General features: G+C 41.6%; 1 protein-coding gene across 1 annotated transcript in view; it reads left to right on the top strand.

The window, feature by feature from the left end:
- LOC139312238 (extracellular calcium-sensing receptor-like) overlaps positions 1-25160 on the top strand; it is a 28764-nt gene extending 3604 nt beyond the window's left edge. The window contains exons 3-7 of the mRNA XM_070936855.1: positions 545-836; positions 11068-11217; positions 11833-11849; positions 19226-19517; positions 24303-25160. Coding sequence (XP_070792956.1) covers positions 545-836; positions 11068-11217; positions 11833-11849; positions 19226-19517; positions 24303-25160 — 1609 coding nt within the window. The remainder of the gene's footprint in view (positions 1-544; positions 837-11067; positions 11218-11832; positions 11850-19225; positions 19518-24302) is intronic.
- Positions 25161-25363: the final 203 nt, after the last annotated feature.

The raw sequence follows: 25363 nt of genomic DNA, 5'->3' as shown, positions 1-25363 counted from the left end.
TAAAGAAGGAAGCTGTGCTGTCTTAATGAATTAGTCAAATTATTATATTTATCTCCCCAGTAAATTCTGGTAGAAAATACAAATAAAAACTCAGCACTCTTCAAGTGTTCAGGAGTTACAAAGATTCCTCTCAGTGCTGGAATCAGCATTTCTCATGAATAATGGCCTTCAGTAAATCTCTGAGGTGACCTCGCTGTAGTTCTGTGCTCATCAATCTTTACCACACCTGAAGAAGCTGCTCAAGGAGAGACCTTAAATAATTACATTATAAAAGGAGCAGTTGGAAAGGATTACAGCCACTGCAGCAGAGTGAATATGGCAGGGATGATAGAGAGTATAAAACAGTCCATAATACCTATGGAAAGGGTTGTCTCCTTTCTCACAAAGTCATCCAAGTTTAGCCAAGGGAAATCCTTTGAAAGAAACCCAACCCCAATGAAATTTGGGAGTTTCGGCCCCCAAAATTCCCCCCAAACAGTAAAGCAAGTTCTACAGCCAGGCACAAGATTTCCTGTAATATTTGCCAATGTTTTGCTCACTACAGACCCATCACCAGTTACTACCAGCAGTTCTTTGCACTGATGTTTGCTGTCTCTGAGGTCAATAAGGATTTTCTTCTGCTCCCCAACATCACCCTTGGCTTCCACATCTATGCACATTTCCAGACTGGGGTACTTATTTCCTTAAACAGCCTCTCCATGCTCTCCTCACAAGACCATGTGGTTCCAGGTTACAAATGTGACCAGCAGGACACTCTGCTCTCCGTCATTGGTGATCTGAGTGCCATATTCTCAAGGCAGATGGCCTCCATCTTCAGCATCTTCAAGGTCCCACAGGTAAGAGAGCTCCACTGGATACAATATGGATAATTCAAAGATGAAAACACACACATAAGCCAAGAGGAAATTAAAGGTAGTTTGGGGGAGGCACATCATGAGCCTCTGACTCTCTGTTTATTCTTCATAAAATGGTAGCCATCATTTTAGTGACATTTATTTCCTGTATCAGGTTGTTGGGTTCTTCTCTTGTCTTCTGACATATCACAATCAGTCAAGATGTGTAAGTGGTGGCTCTCCCTAAGAAGGGAAGGAGATGAAGCTTGCCAGGTTGACTGATGGAGCAAAATCCACACAATGGTGACTCCTAAAGTTGCCCTAAGACTTTACTTTGTCTTTGAAAGATGAATCTCATTGTTTTTCAGCTCGGTGTTGGCTTTGAGTTCTCTCAGGAAGAGAGAAGGTTTTATCCTTCCTTCTTCTGGATTAATCCCAAGGAATCTCCTCAGTATGTGGGTTTAGTGCAGCTGCTCCTTTATTTCCAGTGGAACTGGGTTGGTCTTATGGCCCCTCAAGATGACAGGGGAGAACGTTTCATTTCAATTCTGACGCCAATGCTCCAGGAGAAGGAGATCTGCCTGGTGTTCACTGAAAGTTTAAAAATAGATGATCTTCAGATTAGAATAGAGAAAATGCTTCTCAAGTTACAGACTTGGATAAAAACTGAAGTGATTATTCTGTTTGGAAACTATGGTTGTACTTACACTGTACAGACACTTTTAGCTTGCCATGAAACGTTGAGCAACAGAACCTTGCAGAATGTTTGGATCTTAACTTCCCATTGGAAACTTAGTCTGGAGGAATCTGAAAAAACATTTCTAAAGCCTTTCCATGGAATCCTGCATTTCAGGGACCACACCCGGGATGTTTCAGAATTCAGCCATTTCCTCCTGTCTTTAGACCCCTTGAGCCCCCAAGGAGATGTCTTTCCCCCAGAACTGTGGGAATCTGTCTTTCATTGCACACTCCACAAACCAGGCAATATCACTCCAAAGGGGGGAAAACAATGTACAGGAAAGGAGAATTTGCAGAATCTGCCAGATTACGTTTTTGAAATAAGCATGACAGGTGAAAGTTACAAGATCTACAATGCCATTTATGCTGTGGCACACGCTTTACATGCAATGTTTGCATCCAGAGCCCAACCGACCATGATGAGGCTTGGAAAGAGGATCTCAAATCTCCAGTCATGGCAGGTAATTTCTGTGGCTTCCTTAGAGAGGAAGCTTCCCATATGCATTCCTTCAATTACTGATTAAATATCTTCTGGTTATTATATCAATGCATATTCAAAACAATTATTAGAAAAATGTGAATTAAGAATAATGTTTTGTTGGAAGAGTTTGGGGGGGGAAGAGATGGAAACAAAGGAGCTGTCCATAAGACCCGTTGTTGTTGTTTTAAAATAATTTTTATTAAACAATTTTGTCTTTAAAAACAACTTAAAAAACAACCACAAATACATAAAAACAAACAAAGCAAACAATATATGCCATCTAAATTTATTTTACAGCTTTCTGTATTGGCATATGTATTTTGCTTTTGTGGTTCTCTATTCTATCATATCTATTTACTTCTTGATAGTAGTATAATATCATTACATCAATGTATATATTAACCCATATAGTAGTATTCATTATTCTTGTCTACCGACTTATATTTATTTATATTCACATCTCTTTGTTTAATGTTTTTCAATTACTCCAATTTAGGTTTCATCAGTACTAAGATAAACATTTCCTGTTTTGGTTTCTATTTTCAAACCAACTATACATGTTATTCCATACTTCATAATAGTCCGAATCATCCCTCTCTTTTAGCTCCATAGTCATTTTATCCATTTCTGTGCATTCAAGAATTTTTCTAATTGCTATTTTGTCTGAAGGTAAATTATTTTGTTTCCAGTTTTGTGCAAATATGATTCTTGCTGCAGTGAGTATGTGTAGTGTGATGTATTGAAGTTTTTTGTTCATTTTCGAGTCCAGTATTCCTAATAAAAATAGTTCTGGTTTCAAATCTTTTTTTTTTTTTTTGGTCTTAATTTCTTCCAGCCATTTTTGAATTTTGCACCAATATTTCCTTGTGATGGGGCACGTCCACCACATGTGATGGAATGTTCAAAATTTGTGGTTACATCTCTAGCATTTGGGGGATAAATTTGGGTACATTTTGGCCAATCTCATAGAGGGCAAATGCCATCTATAAATCATTTTATAGAGGTTTTCTTTGTAGGGGACTGCTGTTGTAAATTTATAGTTCCTTGTCCATAGTTTGTCCCACTGTTCTAATTCTTCCTGTCCTCTACCATCCCCTGGAGTCCATTTAAGCTCATGCCTCCTGCTTCAGTGACTCCATCCAGCCACCCCATTCTCTGTCGTCCCCTTCTTCTTTTGCCCTCAATCCTTCCCAGCATTAGGCTCTTATCCAGTGACTCCTTCCTTCTCATTAGGTGGCCAAAGTATTTCAGTTTCATCTTCAGGATCTTGCCTTCTAAAGAGCAGTCAGGGTTGATCTCCTCTAGGACTCCCTGGTTTGATTGCCTTGCAGTCCAAGGGACTTGCAGGAGTCTTCCCAGCACCAGAGTTCAAAGGCCTCCATTCTCTGGTGCTCAGCCTTTCTTATGGTCCAACTTTCACAGCCACACATTGCAACTGGGAAAAAGATAGCCTTGACTATACGCACTTTTGGTGGCAGGGTAATGTTTCTGCTTTTTAGTAAGCTATCTAGATTTGCCACAGCTTTCCTCCCCAGGAGCAAGCATCTTTTAATTTCTTGGCTGCAGTCCCCATCTACGGTGATCTTGGAGCACAGGAAAATAAAATCTGTCACTACCTCCATTTCTTCTCCATCTATTTGACAAGAATTGAGAGGGCTGGATGCCATGATCTTAGTTTTGTTAATGTTCAGTTTCAAGCCAATTTTTGCACTCTCTTCCTTCACCCACATCAAGAAGCTCTGTGGTTCCTCTTTACTTTCTGCCATTAGAGTGGTATCTTCTATATATCTCAGTTTGTTGATATTTCTCCCAGCAATCTTAATTCCATCTTGTGATTCATCTAGCCCTGCCTTTCTCATGATCTGCTCTGCATATAAGTTAAATAGACAGCCTTTCCTAACTCCTTTCTCAATTTTGAACCAATTGGTGGTTCCATGACCAGTTCTCACTGTTGTTTCTTGACCCGCATATAGGTTTCTCAAGAGGCAAATAAGATGGTCTGGCACTCCCATATTTTAAAGAACTTGCCACAATTTGTTGTGATCCACACAATCAAAGGCTTTAGCATAGTCAATGAAGCAGAAGTAGATGTTTTTCTGGAACTCCCTAACTGAATCTCCTCGATCCAGCGTATGTTGGCAATTTGATCTCTAGTTCCTCTGCCTCTTTGAAATCCTGCTTGTACTTCTGGTAGTTCTCGATCCACTTACTGCTGGAGTCTAGCTTGTAGGATTTTGAGCAGAACTTTACTAGCATGTGAAATGAGTGCAATGGTGTGGTAGTTTGAACCTTCTTTGGCATTGCCCTTCTTTGGCATTGGAATGTAAACTGACTTTTTCCAATCCTGTGGCCACTGTTGAGTTTTCCAAATTTGCTGACAAATTGAGTGTAGCACTTTGACTGCATCCTCTTTTAAGATTTTGAATAGCTCAGCTGGAATATTGTCACCTCCACTATCTTGTTGTTGCTCAGATTTTCTAAGGCCCATTTGACTTCACATTCCAGGGTCTCTGGCTCGAGGTCAATGACCAGCCCATTGTGGTTATCAGGGACGTTAAGCTTCTTCTTGTATAGTTCCTCTGTATAATTTTGCCACCTCTTCTTAAACTCTTCGGCCTGTGTTAGGTCCCTGCCATTTTGGTCCTTTATCATGCCCATCTTTGCATGAAACTTTCCCTTCATATCTCCAATTTTCTTGAAGAGATCTCTGTTCTTCCCAATTCTTTTTTTTTATTATTCTATTTCTTTGTACTGTTCATTTAAGAAGGCATTCTTATCTCTTCTAGCTATTCTCTGGAATTCTGCATTCAATTGGGTGTATCTTTCTCTTTCTCCCTTGCCTGTCAGGGTTCCAAGTAACACCCCCAATGAATGAAAACTCCAAGGCTTGAGTTTCCTCAAAATTGCATTTAATTAGAGATGTCATATTGGGACATCTGGGAAAACTCGAATCTGAAAGTTTCCAAGTTTTCTCCACCCAAAGAAAAGTTCAAGTTCCTGCCCAGCACCCCCAAGAGTCCATCACATGGTCCAATCAAACATTGTTCCAACCGGAGATGCCTCTCAGTTCCAGCCTTCGAGGTGCAGGGCAAGTTGTCCTTGACTTCTTGAGAAAGGAATGTTATTATTACTATACATCACCCATATTCCATACAATCCCCCCTCCCAATTTCCCACAGTAGTAAATGTAGCAGGTCTGAAGGCCTAATACAAAAGATGGCTTCCAGGCCTGACATTGCCTTTCGCTTCCCTTCTTTCTTCAGCCACTTATAAAGCTTCCTCAGAGAACCATTTTGCTTTCTTGAATTTCTTTTTCTTAGGGATGGTTTGAGTTGCTACCTCTTCTGCAATGTTGCCAACCTCTGTCCATAGACCTTCAGGCATTCTTTCTACCAGATCTAATTCCTTAAATCTATTTGTCACCTCTACTGTATCAGGGATATGATTTAGTTCATTCCTGAGTAGCCTAGTGCTTTCCCCTACTTTCTTCAATTTAAGCCTAAATTTTGCAAGGAGAAGCTCATGATCTGAGCCACAGTCAGCTCCTGGTCTTGTTTTTACTGACTGTAAAGAGCTTCTCTATCTTTGGCTGCAGAGCACATAGTCAATTTGATTTCTGTGTTGACTGTCTGGTGATGTCCATGTGTAGAGTCATCTCTTGGGTTGTTGGAAAGGAGTGTTTGCTATGACCATCCTATTTTCTTGACAAAATTCCATCAGCCTGTGCCCTGATTCATTTTGTACTCCAAGGCCAAACTTGCCTGTTATTCCAGTTATCTTTTGGCTTCCTATTTTAGCATTCCAATCCCCTATGATAATAAGTGTCAGGGAGATGATTAATCCCATCCTGGCTCTGGGATAATCGCACCTTAATTAAGAGGGGGCGGATCGTGGCCATTCCTTGTTGCGTACTTTAAGAAAACAAACCCGAAGAATAAAGAATAAAAGTTCACGTAGTTCAGGTTCAGGCTCCTGCATCTCTGTGAAAAGTTCCTTTCTGTAGGTAACATGCAATGCTGCACCACTGTCCAAAGTCCACAGGAGTCGTCTGTCGTACTCTGAATGAGGTTGTGGATCATTGGCTAAAGCCAATGTGGCAAGTGGAGCTTGTGGATCATGCCTGGGACCACGACAACCTTGTCTTCTGCCTCTGCCTCCTCTGGAATCTGTTCCTCTGGGCTGGTATGAGACGGGAGCTGGAACTCGTTGGGGACAATCCCGGGTGGCATGTCCCATACGATCATAAATGTAGCATCTTGGCATCCTTGGAACGAAGGCTCTTCCTCGGAAGGGATGCCTCGCTGGAGCTCTTGATGCGGGTGGTCCTCTCAAATGTGGCGTGGCTAACATGAGTGCTTCTTCTTCAATTAAAAGTCTGCACACATGGTCCACTGTGCGTTGAGCAATAGGCACTTGGTTAATCTTTGTAATGGCATCTTTCCATTCATTATTCAATGAGTTAATAATAATGCTGATCATTTGAATATCATCAATATTATAGCCTCTTTCTCTCAATTCTGTTCTGATTCCTTTCAGTTTGGTTAAATGTCCTCCAGGTTTCAATCTCGAACCATGGAACTCAGACATGAGTAAACATGAAGATTCAAGTGAAACAGGCCTGTAGCAATTTTCCAATTGGGCCCAAATTTGTTGGGCTGTTGCATTAGGCGGAAAGGTGACCTGCAGTTCAGTATCCATGGACATCAATAATGTTGTGCAAGCTCTAGTCTCTAAGTCTCTTATTGCAGGAGTCCATGGCTGAGCAGGAGGATAAAAACATCATACAGTGAGTGCCTTCTCTGCGAAGTAACAATCCAATCTCACTGACCCAGGCCTTATAATTCTGTCCTGTCATCTTTAATTTGGACTCACCAGCTAGTGGAGCAACAGAAAATGCCTGGTGAGGAACATGCATTTGGTATGCTGGCTGTGCTGGTAAAAATACCTGTGGTATTTGTTGTGCTTGCTGTGGACCGGCTGAAGGCACTTGTGCGTGCGCTTGTGGCTGAGGCTGCTGCTGCTGCATATGAGCTGCAATATTAGCATGACCTGCTGGAGACGCAGTCATTTGCCTTTGCTGCATTGCTGTTCCATCTAAAAGGACACCAGCACCACCAGGGGGTGCTGAAGTTTGGGCCTGTGGAGACACTTATGGCGTTGCAGCCTGAATATCTGAATAAGTTAAGGACATGTTTGCTAAAATCTGTTGCAATACTTCAAAATGTCCATGTAGACTACGTTGCCTTTCAGCTTTCTCTAGTAAATTACTTTGGCCAGCAGATGGTGCTGCACCTTTAGTTTCGGGCAGCTCAGATAATTTCTGTGCCTTCGTGGCATATGTAATCTCAGAAGGGAGGACTTTGTGTGACGTGTGCACTGCTCTCTGTTCTGATTGGCCTGACACAAAATCCACCAGAGGGAGTGTTTTTGGCTCTGAAGAAGAAGGAGCCAAAATGGTGCTTTTAGAGATTTTAAAGTCACTAGACTGTCTCTCATCTCGCTCAAGCATAGATAAATCCATTTGTGCCTGGGATAGCTCATTTTCATAAAATTTTATATGGTTACGATAGGCTTTTATAGCTTTCTCATGCTGGGTGAGCTCAGAGCTTTGAGGAGAATAATGAATTATTTCTCTCTCTGCGTGGGAGGAAATATGCTCGGCAGTTTGTGAAAACTTTGGCCTTGCATCAAGCGTTACAAATTCAGAAGGTTCTGGGAGGACTTTTTTAGAGCTTGCAAATTCAGAAGAAAATGCTACTGACCTCAGTTGTAGCTCATTATCTTCAAAAGCAATTTTTCTCTTATCTCCCTTCGTTTCTTCTCCCACGGCTTCTTGTTCTGGTCGTGTGGCTGAAGCAAGGGGCTGGAAGTCTGAAAAGTTCTTTTCTGGAAGTTCTTTCTGCCACCTCTTCATTGGAAAGATCAATCAAATCATTTACGAAGAGTGGTCTTAGTTTCATTTTGCCTTTTTTCTTCTTCTTCGGCATCTTAGTAGGCAATTTAATTAGCGTTCCTCAGTCGCAAATCAATCATCTAGCTAATCTAGCCTAGAGGTCTTATCAAAGTAACAAGCAAGGAAAAAAGCCATAATTTTAACCATCCTCTGCTACCAGGTGTCAGGGCGATGATTAATCCCATCCTGGCTCTGGAATAATTGCACCTTAATTAAGAGGGGGCGGATCGTGGCCATTCCTTGTTGCATACTTTAAGAAAACAAACCCGAAGAAATATCTTCTAAGAAAACTCATTTATTTGTTATAAAGAAAATAAAAAACATCTCACTAGCTAAGTAATTACATCTTGGCAAAGCTCGCTCCTGCCGGACCTATCTGGCAGGAGAACAAAGGAAGAAGTGTGTAAAGGAATGTGGGTGGATGGACATGCGTAGTAGCATCAGAGATAAGGATTCTTGGCAAACTACGGAAAGTCTTATAGTTCAAAAATAGAGCTCAGCTGGTAAATAAAAAAATGCAGTGAAAGGTGGAAAGGTGAGTGTAAGGTATTCTACTGAAGAAAATGGAGCAGAAGAAAATGCTACTTGGAGCAGTGTAATGAATCAGACTCCTTTCTTCATTTTGTATGGCTACAAGCCCGATCTTCAAGATGAAGGAACCAAAATGGCGCTTGTAGAGATTTTAAAGTCACTAGACTGTCTCTCATCTTGCTCAAGCATAGATAAATCCATTTGTGCCTGGGATAGCTCATGTTCATAAAATTTTATATGGTTATGATAGGTTTTTATAGCTTTCTCATGCTGGGTGAGCTCAGAGCTTCGAGGAGAATAATGAATTATTTCTCTCTCTGCATGGGAGGAAATATGCTCGGCAGTTTGTGAAAACTTTGGCCTTGCACCAAGCGTTACAAATTCAGAAGGTTCTGGGAGGACTTTTTTAGAGCTTGCAAATTCAGAAGAAAATGCTACTTGGAGCAGAAGGTGACCTTCTGCTACAAGTAGGCACAGTGAGTGCCTTCTCTGTGAAATAACAATTCAATCTCACTGACCCAGGCCTTATAATTCTGTTCTGACATCTTTAATTTTGAATCACCAGCTAGTGGAGCAACAGAAAATGCCTGGTGAGGAACATGCATTTGGTATGCTGGCTGTGCCGGTAAAAATACCTGTGGTATTTGCTGTGCTTGCTGTTGACCGGCTGAAGGCACTTGTGCGTGCGCTTGTGGCTGCTGCTGCTGCTGCATTTGAGCTGCAAAATTAGCATGACATCATTTTTTGGTGTTAATTCTATAAGGTGCTGTAGGACTTCATAGAACCAGTCAACTTCATCCTCTTCAGCACCAGTGGTTGGGGCATAGACTTGGACTGCTGTGATGTTGAATGGGTTGCCTTGAATTCAAACTGAGATCATTCTGTCATTTTGGAGATTGAATCCCAGTATTGCTTTTCCTACTCTTTTATTGATTATGAAGGCTACTCCATTTCTTTGAGGGATTCTTGCCCACAGTAGTATACCTGATGGTCATCTGAATTAAATTCACCCATTCCTGTCCATTTTAGTTCACTGATTACTAAGATGTCGATATTCAGTCTTGTCATCTCTTGTTTGACCATGTCCAGCTTGTCTTGATTGGATGGATCTTACATTCCAGGTTCCTATGGAGTACAGATATTTACAGCATTGGACTTTGCTTTCACTATCAGATACATCCACAGTTGAGCATCCTTTTGGGTTTGGCCCAGGGGTGAAATGCTCCCAGTTCGGACCGGATCACCTGATCCAGTAGCAATGGCCGCGGGTAGTTCGGAGAACCGGTAGGAAAAATCCCTGCACACCCCCCTCCCCATACCCAGCTGAACGGTCATCAGAGGCTGGTTTTTTTACTTTTAAAAGCATTTTTTCTGCAACCTCTTCGGCTGAAGAGGTTGTAGAAAAAATTGTTTTAAAAGTAAGGGAAAAAAAGTTGGCCACGCCCACCCAGTCACATTACCTGCCCACCAAGCCACGCCCACAGAACCGGTAGTAACAAATTTTACATTTCACCACTGCTTTGGCCCAGTCACTTCTGTTGTCACCCAGGCCCACATAGTTAATATTAAATACAAAACAGTTCCAAAAAACGAACAGATTTTATTAAAATAGCTGAGAATTAACTCATTCTCAGCGTATAATCAATTAAATTGAAAGTAAAGTTCTCAAAACACCATTCTTCAGTTTATCTCTGACCTTGGGATAATTAGGCAAACTGCCAAATGCATTTCTTGGCAACAGTTCAGGAACCGAAGATGCTGACAAGAAAGAAATACATCCAAACACGAAGCAAATTTCTCAACAGTTGTTTTCCGGCAAAGGGGCCAAGAGCCATTGCTGGTCTTTTAAGCCTCATGAGAGGGGCCAATCATCTCTTGGCCCTACTCCCAAGTCGTCCTCTCTGCTTTAGCTCCTCCTGCCTTCTGGCAGTTCTTCTCATACATGCACTAGGAACAGGCTCCTCCTGTTCCTCTGCCTCTCTACTGTCAGCCTCTGGAGGCTCTGAAGTCTGTGCATCACTCCCGATGGCCCTGGCTCCATCTCTGCCTCTGACACAGAGCCCTCATCCAGGCCTTCCCCAGCCTCCAGGACTGGCCCATGTTCTTCCTCAGCCTCATCACTGTCCGAATCCACTGCCAGTTCCGCAGGCTGCTGGTGGACCACAACAGCTTGATTCTTTCTGGCACTACTAGGACTAGCCCTCTGCTCTTCCCCAATAACATATTGGACACCTTCTGACCTGAGAGGCTCATCTTCCAGCGTCATATATTTTTGCCTTTTGGTACTACCAAAAGGGGGTTTTCATGGCAAAGATACTAGAATGGGTTGCCATTTCCTTCTCCAGTGGGTCACGTTTTGTCAGAGCTCTCTATGATGACCTCTCCATCTTGGGTGACCCTGCATGGCATAGCTCATAGCTTCATTGAGCTACACAAGCCCCTTCACCACAACACGGCAGTAATCCATAAAGAGGGCCATAACCGTAGCTCTAACTAAATACTCCTATTTCTAAACGTCTCTTTTATTTCAGATTCTTGCCTATTTGAGGAATGTGCAGTTCAACAACAGTGCTGGAGATGAGGTCTCCTTTTCAGAAGATGGACTGGAATCTGCTCGTTATGATCTTTTGAATTGGATTCTCCTCCCCAATCGATCCTTTGTTCCCATAAAAGTTGGGCAAGTAAATCCTAAAGCTCCCCCAGGCCAAGATTTCACCATTAACTCTGATGGAATCATCTGGGGCACAAAGGTGAGCTGCAAGGAAATGTTGTAAGTTCAGGGAAAGAGTCATTCTCTTCCTGAGATGCAGAACATCTTTCTAACTTGAAAAATGATCAATTGAATCAGAAATTATTGCATTTGGTGAAAAATCTGCTTTGCACACAACACCTTTGAGGTCTAATTTATGCCATTCCACAAACAATTAGACTTGGAATTGACTTCTGCTTGAAACACAGGATGCAATTAAAAAGAAGCAACAGAATCACTTCCTCTCAGTTGTATCCTGACAGTTCTTTCTTTTAGAAATTCTCTTGTCACAAGAGTTCACAAGACTTCCTCTGCAGGCTGAGTCTCCAGTTTCAATCTCCCACATTCATGGGTGTATCTGGAATGCCACTGGCCTGAATCCCTCAGGACTGTTCTTGATGTCTGATAGACAGTGGCAATATGTTTCTTTAGAAGAGAATCTGAACATAGAAGAAGGAATAAGGAAGGGAAATAGGATTGGGGAAAAGAATAAATGCAGCAGGTTCATTGCTCAGGCCATCTCAAGTATTTCTTTTTTCTCTTTCAGAAGGTGCCCTTTGCCAGGTGTGGCATGAAGAGGTGCCATGCAGGAGAGAGGAGAAGAGTTCCAGAGGGAAAGCAGGTTTGCTGCTACCATTGTGAGGCTTGTCCAGAAGGGACCTTTTCTAATCAAACAGGTAAACAGGACTTCAAATATAGATCTTCCAGGATCAAAGAAGACATTCATTAAGTCATTTTTGTCATTTTAAGAAGATTGACATGAAACCATATTTTTCAGCAAAAGCTTTCAGTTCACAGATATAAACTGCCCTGGCCACAGAGGCACCTTTCCCGATCCTCAGCAGTTCCATGCAGGATAGCTTTAGGGCAGAATTTATGAATGTCCAACTTGGATTTCCACTCCTACTCTAACCTCCTATTGGAAAAAGCGCCTTCCACTCTTTCGTGAGGAAGTGGGGTGTGTGGTCCAAGCTTTAATTTTTATTATTTATATTATGCTTCTTCTGTCACCACTATCAACCTCTGAGTTAATAGACCTGCCAGGGAAAGAGGACATTCATCCTGGAAATGCACAGTGGAAATGGAAATGCACAGTGAAAGGACAGCTGGAACTGGATAAATCCTTGTCTCTGGCTAATCTATTCTCAGGATCATCATAAACAAAGGATTATTTGCTCTTTTTAATTCCCCATAAATAGCATAGGGGACATTTATTTATTTATTTATTTATTTATTTATTTATTTATTTATTTATTTATTTATTTATTTAGCTTATATGCCGCCCTCTCTCCGGAAGGACTCAGGGCGGCTCACAGCAATAAAAACAGATAAAATCAATATTAAGTATTAAAAACCATTAAAACTCCCCTTAAAAACCCCTTCAGTCCAATCCGGCCTTGTGGAATAACCATGTCTTAAGGTCATGGCAGAAAGAGCGCAGGTCAGGGGCCACCCAGAGCTCCAGGGGGACATTACTCCCTTTGTAGGTAGGTCAACAGCAAAATGGCAACACTCATATCATTTATGTGGGAGGAATAATCTGCATGGTACTTGCTGAAGGAATCCTTAGACAAAGACTTTTGATTTCAGATGCAGGTCGCTGTGAACCCTGCCCAGAAGACCAATTTCCCAACACAGACAAGGACCAATGCATTGCCAAGATGATCCACTTCCTTTCCTATCAAGACACCCTGGGATACACCTTAGTTTCTCTTGCTCTTTTTCTCTCAGTAATCACTTCTGCAGTCCTGGTGATTTTCTATAAACATCATGACACACCAATTGTCAAGGCCAACAACCGAGATCTCACCTACATCCTCTTGGTCTCCCTCTTGCTCTGCTTCCTCTGCTCCTTCCTTTTCATTGGTCAACCTGGGAAGGTCACCTGTCTTATACGACAATCTGCCTTTGCCATTCTCTTTTCTCTTGCAGTTTCCTCTGTGTTGGCAAAGACTGTTATGGTGGTTCTGGCCTTCATGGCCACCAAGCCAGGGAACAAGACAAGGAAACTCTTAGGGAAACCACTGACCAACTCCATTGTCATAGCCTGTCCCCTGATCCAAGTAGTCCTTTGTGCCACCTGGCTGGGAACCTCTCCTCCATTTCCCAGCTGTGACTTTCACTCCTTGTTTGGAGAGATTATCTTGGAATGCAAGGAAGGCTCAGCTTTAATGTTTTACATTGTCCTTGCTTACCTAGGTTTTTTGGCCTTCATCAGTTTCACAGTGGCCTTTCTAGCTAGGAAATTGCCTGATAGTTTTAATGAAGCCAAATTCATTACTTTTAGCATGCTGGTCTTTTGCAGTGTTTGGATCACCTTCCTCCCCACCTACCTGAGCACCAAAGGGAAATTCATGATGGCTGTGGAGATTTTCTCCATTTTGGCCTCTGGAGCTGCTCTCTTGGCTTGTATCTTTTTCCCCAAATGCTACATTATTCTACTGAGGCCGGATCTGAATTGTAGAGAAAATATAGTAAGAAACAAGAATTTCTAACTAATGCAAAGGCAAATATAAATGCCTCATTTATATTTGTCTTTCAGGCATGTTTAGAATCTGATTTTTTAAAAAAAAAAGTTGACAAGAAGGAGGAACATGTCCATTAAAAAATTCCTTCTCATGTGCTGCAATTGGTTACATGTCCGGTCCCATAGATTTCTATTGGGATGCTGCCATTCTGGTGGGAAGGGGACGCTTGGGGAGGGGGTTGTGCAGGGTTTCATTTGCATTGCTTTGCTGTACCTTGTGGAAAAAAGGGAGTGGGGAAGGAATGTGCCTTAGGTCATTTTAGGGCGGGGGAAGGAATGTGCTTTGAGCCATCTGCTTTATCTCACCACTAGAGAAAGTGAAATTGAACTGCCTGGGAGTTGACAGTGATTACTATCTCTACCTGAGGTTCTCAAAACATCTTCGCTCCTTGGGATTGGCACAATGTTGAACTGGACATTGGGAGGGGCTTTGCTTGTAGCAGTTTAGCCTAACGCTTTGAGTGGGAAACTTCAGTTCCTTCCTACATTTCCTTTGCTATCACTGTCTTTCAATAAAAGTTACTTTTGAAACAATAATTGTTTCAAGAGTTCTGCTTTCTTGAGAAGACTGGTGAGGCAGGACCTTACATGACAATTTACCTGTGGTCAGCAACGATCCTCCAGTCTTTGTTTATCGTGTTTTCAAAGTGTCCTCAGTGATGTCCAGTGCCCTGATTTGATGGGAATCTTTTTCATAAAGATGTTTTCATTATTACAAGGAGGGAATTTTCTCATTTTATTCCTTTTAATTTAGTTCAATTTTTAAGTTAGTATTTTAAAGGGATGTGCTCAGTATTCATGTTTTTAAGCAAATATGGTTGTTTCCTTAAATATCTGAGGCATTATAGAATTGTCTACCACTATTCAATGATTTTTCAAATGGTAGAGTTTAAATCCCTCTCACATCCAGATCTGCTATAGTTCCTCATCAATGTCAGGCAGAATTTTCCTGAGATGGATGAGCAAAGTATGTCATAACTGTTTGCATTATATTAATAACCTCTCATGATATTTCATCTCTTGGACATCCTTGGTGAACGAAGATGGTCTATCAGATCTTTGCGCAAAGAGAGTCTGCAGAGAAATAATTTGACCCAGGATCACAATCTAATTTCCTTAATGAATACATGTTACTAGCAACGTCAACCAGGGCATGAGAGTCATCCCAGCTTTGTAATTTAAGTCAGGAGGCATCTGTCAATCACCCAGTCCTGTGACATGCAGTTATTTAAAAGTGATAACCGGCACCTTGAATGGTGCCTTGGAGGAAACTGAGGGCCACTGCAACTTATTGCAACAGAAGTCTGAAATGGGTGAATCTAGAAGGGTCCAACATTGTGGGCTTCATCTTGGACCAGCTGCAGTTTTCAAGGGGTCTTCAAGGGTAGCCCTAATGCAAGAACATTGCAGCATGAAACAGTAGAGAATGTTCACAGCTCAGGTTTAGATTGTGGCAGTGGTTTGTTTTCCAATGAGATTTGATTATTGGTTTTCTGTCCTGCATTTCATTCCACAGTGGGTTTTGGATGGAGGGGGCCTGAAGGATTAAGCAGTCGTAATAGTCACAAAAACATTACAATTGGTTCTTGTTGAGCAATGATGATGAAAAGGTAACTTTGCAACTTAGCACATTGACAACATTGGAATGTTTGTAAGCATACAAAAACTGAAGTCATAATTCTTGCAACAGTTTCACTTGGCAAACACTTCCGACATGATTTTCAAAGCAGCCACCACTGATCCCATTTAATTATGGTCACTTAGAAAATAGTGAGCACTTCTGTAATTATGCCATGCAGCTGTGTTTGATGGTTGATGACAATATAGACCACCAAGAGGTCATATTGAGCCAGAATGGATGCACTGGCCTCATCCTGCTCCTTCCAAAGTTCATCTAAAAGTTCAACTCATGCCATTTCCATCCCATTAAAGGCCTGAACTTTCACAGAAATCAGGATTTATCAAAGTTCCACTAAAATTGACCAGTATGGTAGGACCCAGGAATTGTTTCTTGAATATTAGCCAAACCAAGTAATCATTCATAGGTGGATGAACACACCCATCTTTCAAGGATGAATTCATGCTGGGAATCTCTCAAGTGTAGCTTTGTTCCCAAGAACTCCTGACTTTCTGCCTCCACTCTTCCACCCCTCTTGCCTCCATCGCCTCTGTTGCTCTCATGCAAGTTGACTCTCCACTGCTCAATTTCGTTCTGTTTAACAAATTTAACCTGTTGGAGGAGTGGCAGAACCTGGGCATGGAGTTAAAAGAGGAATCAGCCACAAATAAACTAAGTCCAATCCCTCATGAATTCCATTAACCCTTATGTAATACCAAGATAGTGTTAAACATTAATTGAGAAAGTTACTGCTTGTATGATGAGAAATTAATCAGTCTAGTTGGAAGTTCATGTCTGATCCAAATGTTTTGCACCTGACAGAACATTTACAAAGACCTAGCTGGCCAAAGTCAAGGCCATCGCCATAGAAACCAGTAATGACCAGAGGGAGTGACTTCTATGACCTGCAAAATTGATTCGTTGGGGACTGTGACTGATGACACACCTTGGGGGGAGGGGGAAACAGGGTCAGAGGCAAGACATAAATTGAGTGAAATTGGCTTCACTTGGTCCGTGCTGACATGATGCACCTAATAAACAACTGGATTTTTCTTGAAACTTTGCTTGAGGCTCCTGTTCTTATTAGGCAGTGATCGGAACCTTGACAGACAATCCGTCAGGCTGATTGAAGAAAGGGGATCTCTTGGATATTCTGGCATTGGGACGAAGCCTATACCACTTACTACCTTGAAAGGGGTTAGTTCCGTGCTACTGTGAACAGCATTATTGTACCCGACCTCAGCGAATGGCAAGAGGTCTAATGCCTAATTGGACTGCTGGTAGTTCACGTAACACCTCAGGTATTGCTCTACCATGGCATTCAGTCTCTCTACCCTCCCATTGGTGCTTGGATGAAAGACCAAGCTAAGACCTTGGGATGACCCAATGGAATGCAGGAACTCCCTCCAGAATTTAGTCATGATCTGCACTGTGATTTATTTGTTATTTATTTATTGGTTCGATTTATATGCTGCCCTTCTCCAGAGACTCAGGGCAGTTAACAATGCATTAAGCAATAGCCTTCATACTTCTGTATATACCTGCTTAGTATACCTGCTTTTGGCCCCCACTAAGCGGAGACTTATTCTCCGAGCAGGCACACTTCTTTCTTGAGATAGGTACCATTCTGCTCCTTGAGCAGAAACTATTAGTCCAGGAAGATCCTAGAGTGAAGAAGAGTCCTAAGCATTACAGTTCAATGTCATGATGAACCAAAGATGAAAAATTCCACTTCTGGGAGAACCAATCGTGCACAGCTGCCTGTTTTTGCTAAGATTCAAACTGAGACTCTCCCTCCCCATCCAACCTTCATGCACAAGGGCAAAACCTTCATAGCACCACTTGGTCAATCAGTGGTTGTACAACTGAATATCATCAGCATACAAATGATACCTGACCTCAAACTGAAAAGGCTTTCCAGATGGATCCTGAAAGTCAATGGATTTGGCTCAGTCTCACTCCTGCAACCAACACTGAATGGAACCACCTTCAGGTGAAGGAGAGACTCACCTAACACTATATACCCATTCTTTGTTATCCCAGTTTCTGATTTCATCCACTGCCATGTGGTTATTAAAAAAATGGTTATTCCATCCAAGCATTGGCATGACTGCTCACAGTTACAAGGGGACAACTGATAGTTGTATGCCACCAAACCCCATGACTCTCACACTAGCTGACCAACTATGGCCCAGGCCAAACTCCATCTTCTTTCCAGGGGGTCAGTTTCATGGAGGTCAGATTCACAACTTCAGCTTGACTCCATCTGCTCTGTGCATTACAAGACACATAAACATGTTTTTCCATTCTGGTGAATGAGAAGCTATTGCTCCATAGGTAGAACAATTGCTTTTCCTTGCAATTATCAGAAGTACAGTAATTCATAGCGTGTCCCCTGTGGATTTCTCAATAAATAATCTTACAAAATAAACCCTGCTTTTAAAAAATATCTCTGAGTTTTTCAGATGGGGGCAGAAGATGTCACCTTAGGCTGCCTTGTAAAGAGCTAATTCCTGGGTTTCAGGAGACTTGAATGCCTTTGTTTCCTCTATGCTCATGGCCCAAACACAGGTAAGAGGAAGCATTGTTGCTATAAATTTATCCTGGTGCCATCCAGGTGACACAGGTGGTGTCTGCTGTACTAATGTTCCAGTGAGATTTCAGGAGCAACCTTCAAATGAGTTTCTGCACAAAGTTTCTTTTCTGTTCTAGGAGGGAAGAAGACAAGAAAGATGGGGCAGGAGTCATGCTACTGCTGATGCCCTTCCTGCTCCTATCTCCAACTTCTCTGAAAAGGCTGCAATCCATATGTGTGTGAAGAAAGACTGGGCAGGAGTTATGCTACTTCTGATGCTGATGCTCTTCTGGCTCCTGGCTCCAACTACAGCAAAGAGGCTGCAAACCATGTGTGTGTTCAGGGATTATATCGAATCAGATGGAAGCTACTACAGGCCTGGTGATCTCATTATTGGTGGGAATTTGCCCTTGGGAAGCATTAACAAGTCTCCTGTCCTAGAGTTTAATACAGTGAAGCTTGTTTTTATAAAGGGGTAAGTTTCAGCTGAAGGGGAAACATGGAGATAAATTGTTTCTTTGCTTTACATTCAGGGACTTTTTTCACAAAATACTTCTAGTGTTTTGAACTGTTCTGGTGTAGTGCATATTTTGTGCTTTTCTCGATAAATTAGGAAGCTCTTCAAATAGGCTGGAATTCTCAATCTCTTCATCAGATAGATGATAAACAACAAAAATGAAGAGGGAAGCTTTGCTGGACTAGTGAAGAAGTCAAATTATAATATTAATCTGAACAGTAACTTTTGGCAGAAAATTCAAATAAAAGCTCAACACGCTTCAACTGTTCAGGAGTAACAAAAATCTCTCTCAGTGTTGGAATCAGCATTACTCATGAATAATGGCCTTCAGTCAACCGATGAGGTGACCCCCACTGTACTCCTGTGCTCAGCAATCCTCACCAAACCTGAAGAAGCTGCTCCAAGAGAGACCTTAAATAATTACATTGAAAGTGAAGCAGTTGGAAAGGATTTCAGCCACCGCAGCAAAGTGAATATGGCTGGGATGATAGAGAGTATAAAACAATCCGGATATCTACGAAAAGACTTGTTTCCTTTCTCACAAAGTCATCCAAGTTTAGCCAAGGAAAATCCTCTGAAAAAAACCCAAACCCATTGAAATTTGGGAGTTTCTGCCCTCAAAAGTCCCCCCAAACATTAAAGCAAATTCTACAGCCATGCACAAGCTTTCTTGTAATGTTTGCCAATGTTTTGCTCATTACAGATTCATCACCAGTAACTACCAGCAGTTCCTTGCATTGATGTTTGCTGTCTCCGAGGTCAATAAGGATTTTCTTCTGCTCCCCAACATCTCCCTTGGCTTCCACATCCATGGCCATTACCAGACTGTGATAGTTGTTTCTTTAAACAGCCTCTCCATACTCTCCTCACGAGGCCAAATGGTTCCAGGGTACAAATGTGACCTGCAGGACACTCTGCTGTCAGTCATTGGTGACCTCAACTCCAAACTCTCAAGGCTGATGGCCTCCATATTCAGCATCTTTAAGGTCCCACAGGTAAGAGAGCTCCCTTGGATACAATATGGATAAAACAAAGATGAAAACACACACATAAGCCAAGAGGAAATTAAAAGTAGTTTGGGGGAGGCACATCATGAGCCTCTTACTCTCCGCTTATTCTTCATTAAAGAGTAGCCATCATTTTAGTGACATTTATTTCCTGTATCAGGTTGTTGGGTTTTCTCTTGTCTTCTGACATATCATAATCAGTCAAGATGTGTAAGTGGTGGCTCTCCCTAAGAAGGGAAGGAGATGAAGCTTGCCAGGTTGACTGGTGGAGCAAAATCCATACAATGGTGACTTCTAAAGTTGCCCTAAGACTTTACTTTGTCTTTGAAAGATGAATCTCACTGTTTTTCAGCTCGGTGTTGGCTTTGAGTTCTCTCAGGGAGAGAGAAGAGTTTATCCTTCCTTCTTCCCGATTAATCCCAAGGAATCTCCTCAGTATGTAGGTTTAATCCAGCTGCTCCTGTATTTCCAGTGGAACTGGGTTGGACTTTTCACCACTGAAGATGACAGGGGAGAACATTTCATCTCAACTCTGATGCCAATGCTTAAGGAGAAGGAGATCTGCCTGGCCTTCACTAAAAGGCTGAAATCACATGATTTTGTGATTATATGGAAACAATTACTTCTCAATTTCCAGACTTGGTCAAAAACTGAAGTGATTATTCTGTTTGGAGACCCCAAATGTAGTGTCAGTGTACAGACAATGTTGTTTATCCATAAAAACTTCAAGAAGAAAACATTTCAGAATGTTTGGATCTTAACCTCCCATTGGAAACTTATTGTGGTTGAATCTAAAGACACCTTGCTATTTCTAAAGTCTTTCCATGGAGTCTTGCATTTCAGGGACCACACCGGGGATGTCTCAGAATTCAAACATTTTGTTCTGTCTTTAGACCCCTTGAACCCACAAGGGGATGTATTTCTCCCTCTATGGTGGGAAAAGGTCTTTCGCTGCAAGATTCACCAACCAGACAAGATCCTCCCAAAGGGGGAAAAACAATGTACAGGAAAGGAGAATCTGCAGAATCTGCCCAATTACATTTTTGAAACAAGCATGACAGCTGAAAGTTACAATATCTACAATGCCATTTTTGCTGTGGCACACGCTTTACATGCAATGTATGGACCCAGAGCCCAGCCAACCATGATGAGGCATGGAAAGAGGATCTCCAATGTCCAGTCATGGCAGGTAATTTCTGTGGCTTCCTTAGAAAGGAAAACATATTAAAAGCAATTATTAGAAAGAGATGAAATAAGAATAATGTTTTGTTGGAAGAGTTTTTTTTTGGGGGGGAAGAGAAGTATACGAAATGAACTGTCCATAAGATCCATAGAAGAAAGACCTTCATAAAGTCCTGAAAGGCTTCAATGGTTGCTAGAGTTTCAGGAGGTAACCCTGACAGGGAGTAGATGTCAGCTGAGACCAAAAGAACAATCTGGCTGCGTTTGAGAAAGAAGCTTCCAGAAGTCAGTAGAAGTCCTACTTGAGACAGTTGCATAACAACCTCCGTTTCCTTCAGCATATAACCCAAATCCAACTTGTAGAAAGACACTCAGTTCCTTTTACCCTTGGTTTATGTTTCTATCAGTTAACATCCTATTTTACCCCACCCAATTTGTCCAGTTTTACATTTATCGTACTGCTCAGGTTGTAGTGTGAATGCAGCAAATCTTGGTTCACCTGAGCACATAAAGCAGGACTCAAAATAGTCTTAGTGGGTTGTTTGTCTCAAACACATCAGACTTTTCTGCATTAATGGATAGACATTGAACTTCTCTGAACAGTGAACAGAAAAAACAGGACAAGACTTTCCTTTTCCTTGATGCCCATTTCATCAGACATTGTTCTTGCTCTGTTCAATTCTCAGGCAGAGAAAATCAGAGGAATTGTACTCTGTTCTCATGCAAATTATTTCATTGTTGCTAAAGTGAATTGATCAGTTACAAGACCCCGGGACAAAGTAAATATTTAAAACTACATGTAATCAAGTATTACAGGAGGAAAACCACATACGACCTCATAGACGACCCTCACTCTGTCAAAGATCTTGGAGTACTCATCTCAAATGATCTAAGTGCCAGAGCTCACTGTAACAACATTGCCAAAAAAGCATTAAGAGTTGTTAATCTAATCTTGCAAAGCTTCATTTCTGGTAATATTATACTGCAAACTAGGACATACAAAACCTTTGCTAGGCCAATTCTTCAATACAGCTCATCTGTCTGGAATCCGCACTGTATTTCAGACATTAATACAATTGAGCGAGTCCAGAGATATTTCACGAGAAGAGTACTCCACTCCTCTGCTCACAACAGAATACCTTATGCTACCAGGCTCGAAATCTTGGGATTAGACAATTTAGAACTACACCGCCTTCAGTCTGGCCTAAGTGTAGTATACAAAATTATCTGCTACAATGTCCTACCTGTCAATGACTACTTCATCTTCAACCACAATAATACACGAGCACACAATGATACAAACTCAAGGTAAACCGCTCCAAACTCGATTGCAGAAAATACGACTTCAGCAACAGAGTGCTCAGTGCCTGGAATGCAATACCTGACTCTGTGGTTATTTCCCCAAACCCCCAAAACTTTAACCTTAGATTTTCTACTGTTGACCTCACCTCATTCCCAAGACGTCTGTAAGTGGCGTGCATAAGTATACCAACAAGCCTAATGTCCCTGTCCTAATATTCCTTTTTATTTAATCTTTTCATGTATCCAAATTCTGTTTATACTTTTACCTGTTATCTTATATATGATTGACAAATAAATAAATTTAATTAATTAATTAATTTTAAAAATATGATTAATTTTGGAATGTGGCACTAAAATCTTTCAGTGTACTTATTCTGATAAAGCTTGATTTGAAGAAACCATGATACAAAGGACCAAAGGAAAACCATTTGTAGTTTCAGAGTTAAATATTTGGTGTTACTGCAGATTCCTCAGTTCTTCACCAAGAGAACTCCTCTAGCTTTTCAGACATGAACTCATCTTCTCAAGATGGTCACCATGTTCTGACAGAAGCCATAACCATACCTCTAGCCCAAACACTCCTATTTCTGAAGGTCTCCTTTCTTTCAGATTCTTCCCTATTTGAGGAATGTGCAGTTCAACAACAGTGCTGGAGAGGAAGTCTCCTTCTCAGAAGATGGACTGGGATCTGCTCGTTATGATCTTCTCATTGGGTTTTCCTCCCCAATCAATCTTTTCTCCCCAAGAAGGTTGGGCAAGTAAATCCTGAGGCTCCCCCAGGACAAGATTTCACCATTAAATCTGATGGAATCGTCTGGGGCACAAAGGTGAGCTGCAAGGAAATGTTGTAAATTCAAGGAAAGATTCATTCTCTTCTTGAGATGTACAACATTTTTCTAACTGGAAAAATAATCAATTGAGTCAGAAATCTTGGCAGTCATTTGGTGTAAAATCAGCTTTGCATGTAACACGTTTGATGCCTGATTTGTGTCATTCCACAAAGGGTTAGCCTTGGGAACAATGTCTGCTTGAAATGCAGGATGCAATTACAGCAAGCAACAGTGATTTCCATGGACCATTGATGCTCAGTAGTATCCTCGTGGTTTTTTTTTTTTAGAAATGCTGTAGTTCAGTCACAAGCCTTCCTCTACAGGCTGAGATCCCAGTTCCAGTCTCCAACATTTAATGGTAGGTTGGGAGTGCCAATGGCCTGAATCCCCCAGCAGCTGTTCCTGGTTTTTGATAGATGGTGGCAATCTATTTCTTAAGAAGAGAATCTGAAAATAGAAGTAGGAATAAAAAAGGGAAATAGGAATGAGGGAAAGAATGAATGCAGCAAGTTCATTGCTTAAGTAATTTCAAATATTTCTCTTTCAGACCATCCCCTTTGCCAGATGTGGCATGAAGAGGTGCCATGCAGGAGAGAGGAGAAGAGTTCCAGAGGGCGAGCAGGTTTGCTGCTACCAGTGTGACGTTTGTCCAGAAGGGACCATTTCTAATCAGACAGGTAGAGCAAACTTCAAAAGTAGATCTTCCAAGATCAAAGAAGACATTCATTAAATCTATTTTCTTTATTGTGATCATTTTTGATAAGATTGAGTTCTGTTTTCAGCATAACTTTTCAGTTGATGGATCTAAATTGCCCTGGCCACAGAAGTCACCTTTCCCAATCCTCAGCAGTTCCATGCAGGATAGTTTTAGGGCAGACTTTATGAATCTCCAACTTGCATTTCAACTCCTCCTGTAATATCTGATTGTGAAAACCAAATTCTAATCTTTTCCTGAGGAAGCGGGGTTTTCAGTCCAAGCTTTAATTCTTACTACTTAGTGCATGCTTCATCCATCAATACTATCAACCTCCGAGGAAATAGACCTGCCAGAGAAAGAGGAGATTCATCTATCAGTGTCTCTTTGATAGAGTAGGAGCGATCAAATAAGTCTGAATGAACACATCTGAAGCACAAAGCAGAGAGGTTAAGGCAGGGATCATGTACACACAAAGAAAACAGTAGCATTCCTGGATAACAGGTCTATCGACCTTCTGTGTGTTCCATTATAAAGTAGGGGAGAAAACAGGCAGCAATCTCAAACTGAAAGCAAGATTACTCATGGAAGTGCATAGTGAATGGATAGATGGAATTGAACTAATCCTCGTCACTGGCTAATCTATCCTAGAATCATTATAAATGCAGCTTGATTTGCTTGAATGAATGAATTCTTAAACAAAGATTCTTGATTTCAGATGCAGCTCACTGTGAACCCTGCCAAGAAGACCAATATCCCAACAAGGACAAGGACCAATGCATTGCCAAGAAAATCCACTTCCTTGCCTATCAGGACACCCTGGGATACACATTAGTTTCTCACACTCTTTTTCTCTCTGTGAGCACATGTGCAGTCCTGATAATTTTCTATAAACATCATGACACACCAATTGTCAAGGCCAACAACCGAGATCTCACTGACATTCTCCTGGTCTCCCTCCTGCTCTGCTTCCTCTGCTCCTTCCTCTTCATTGGTCAACCAGGGAAGATCACCTGTCTCTTACAACAATCTGCCTTTGCCATTCTCTTTTCCCTTGCAGTTTCCTCTGTGTTGGCAAAAACTGTCATGGTGGTTCTGGCCTTCATGGCCACCAAGCCAGGGAACAAGACAAGGAAACTCTTAGGAAAACCACTGACCTACTCCATTGTCATAGCCTGTCCTCTGGTCCAAGCACTTCTTTGTGCCACCTGGCTGGGAACCTCTCCTCCATTTCTTAACCTGGACTTCCACTCCTTGTTTGGAGAAATCATCTTGGAATGTAAGGAAGGTTCAGCTTTCATGTTTTACATTGTCCTTGCCTATCTAGGTTTTCTGGCCCTCATCAGTTTCACAGTGGCCTTTCTGGCTAGGAAATTGCCTGATAGTTTTAATGAAGCCAAGTTCATTACTTTTAGCATGCTGGTTTTTTGCAGTGTTTGGATCTCCTTCCTCCCCACCTACCTGAGCACTAAAGGAAAGTCCATGGTGGCTGTGGAGATCTTCTCCATTTTGGCCTCTGGAGCTGCTCTCTTGGCTTGTATCTTTTTTCCCAAATGCTACATTATTCTGCTGAGGCCAGATTTGAATTGCAGAGAAAACATAGTAAGGAACAAAAATTTCTAACTAACAGCTGGCTCGTTTATATTTGTCCTTATATTTGCATTTTTAGAATGTGATAAAATTTCAGAAAAAAGGATGACATGAAAGAGGAATTTGTCCCTAAAATAGCTGCTTATCAATTGCTGCTACTGGTTACAATATACCTGCTTTCAGCAACAATCACCCAGCCTTTTGTTTATCATGTCTTCAAAGCAACCTTGTGTTAT

Source organism: Pituophis catenifer, unplaced genomic scaffold (genome assembly GCF_029215685.1).
Source record: "Pituophis catenifer annectens isolate HBS135680 unplaced genomic scaffold, rPitCat1.0.hap2 SCAF_1, whole genome shotgun sequence".
NCBI classification, from domain to species: Eukaryota; Metazoa; Chordata; class Lepidosauria; order Squamata; family Colubridae; genus Pituophis; species Pituophis catenifer.
This window is presented reverse-complemented; position numbering and strand designations above follow the sequence as displayed.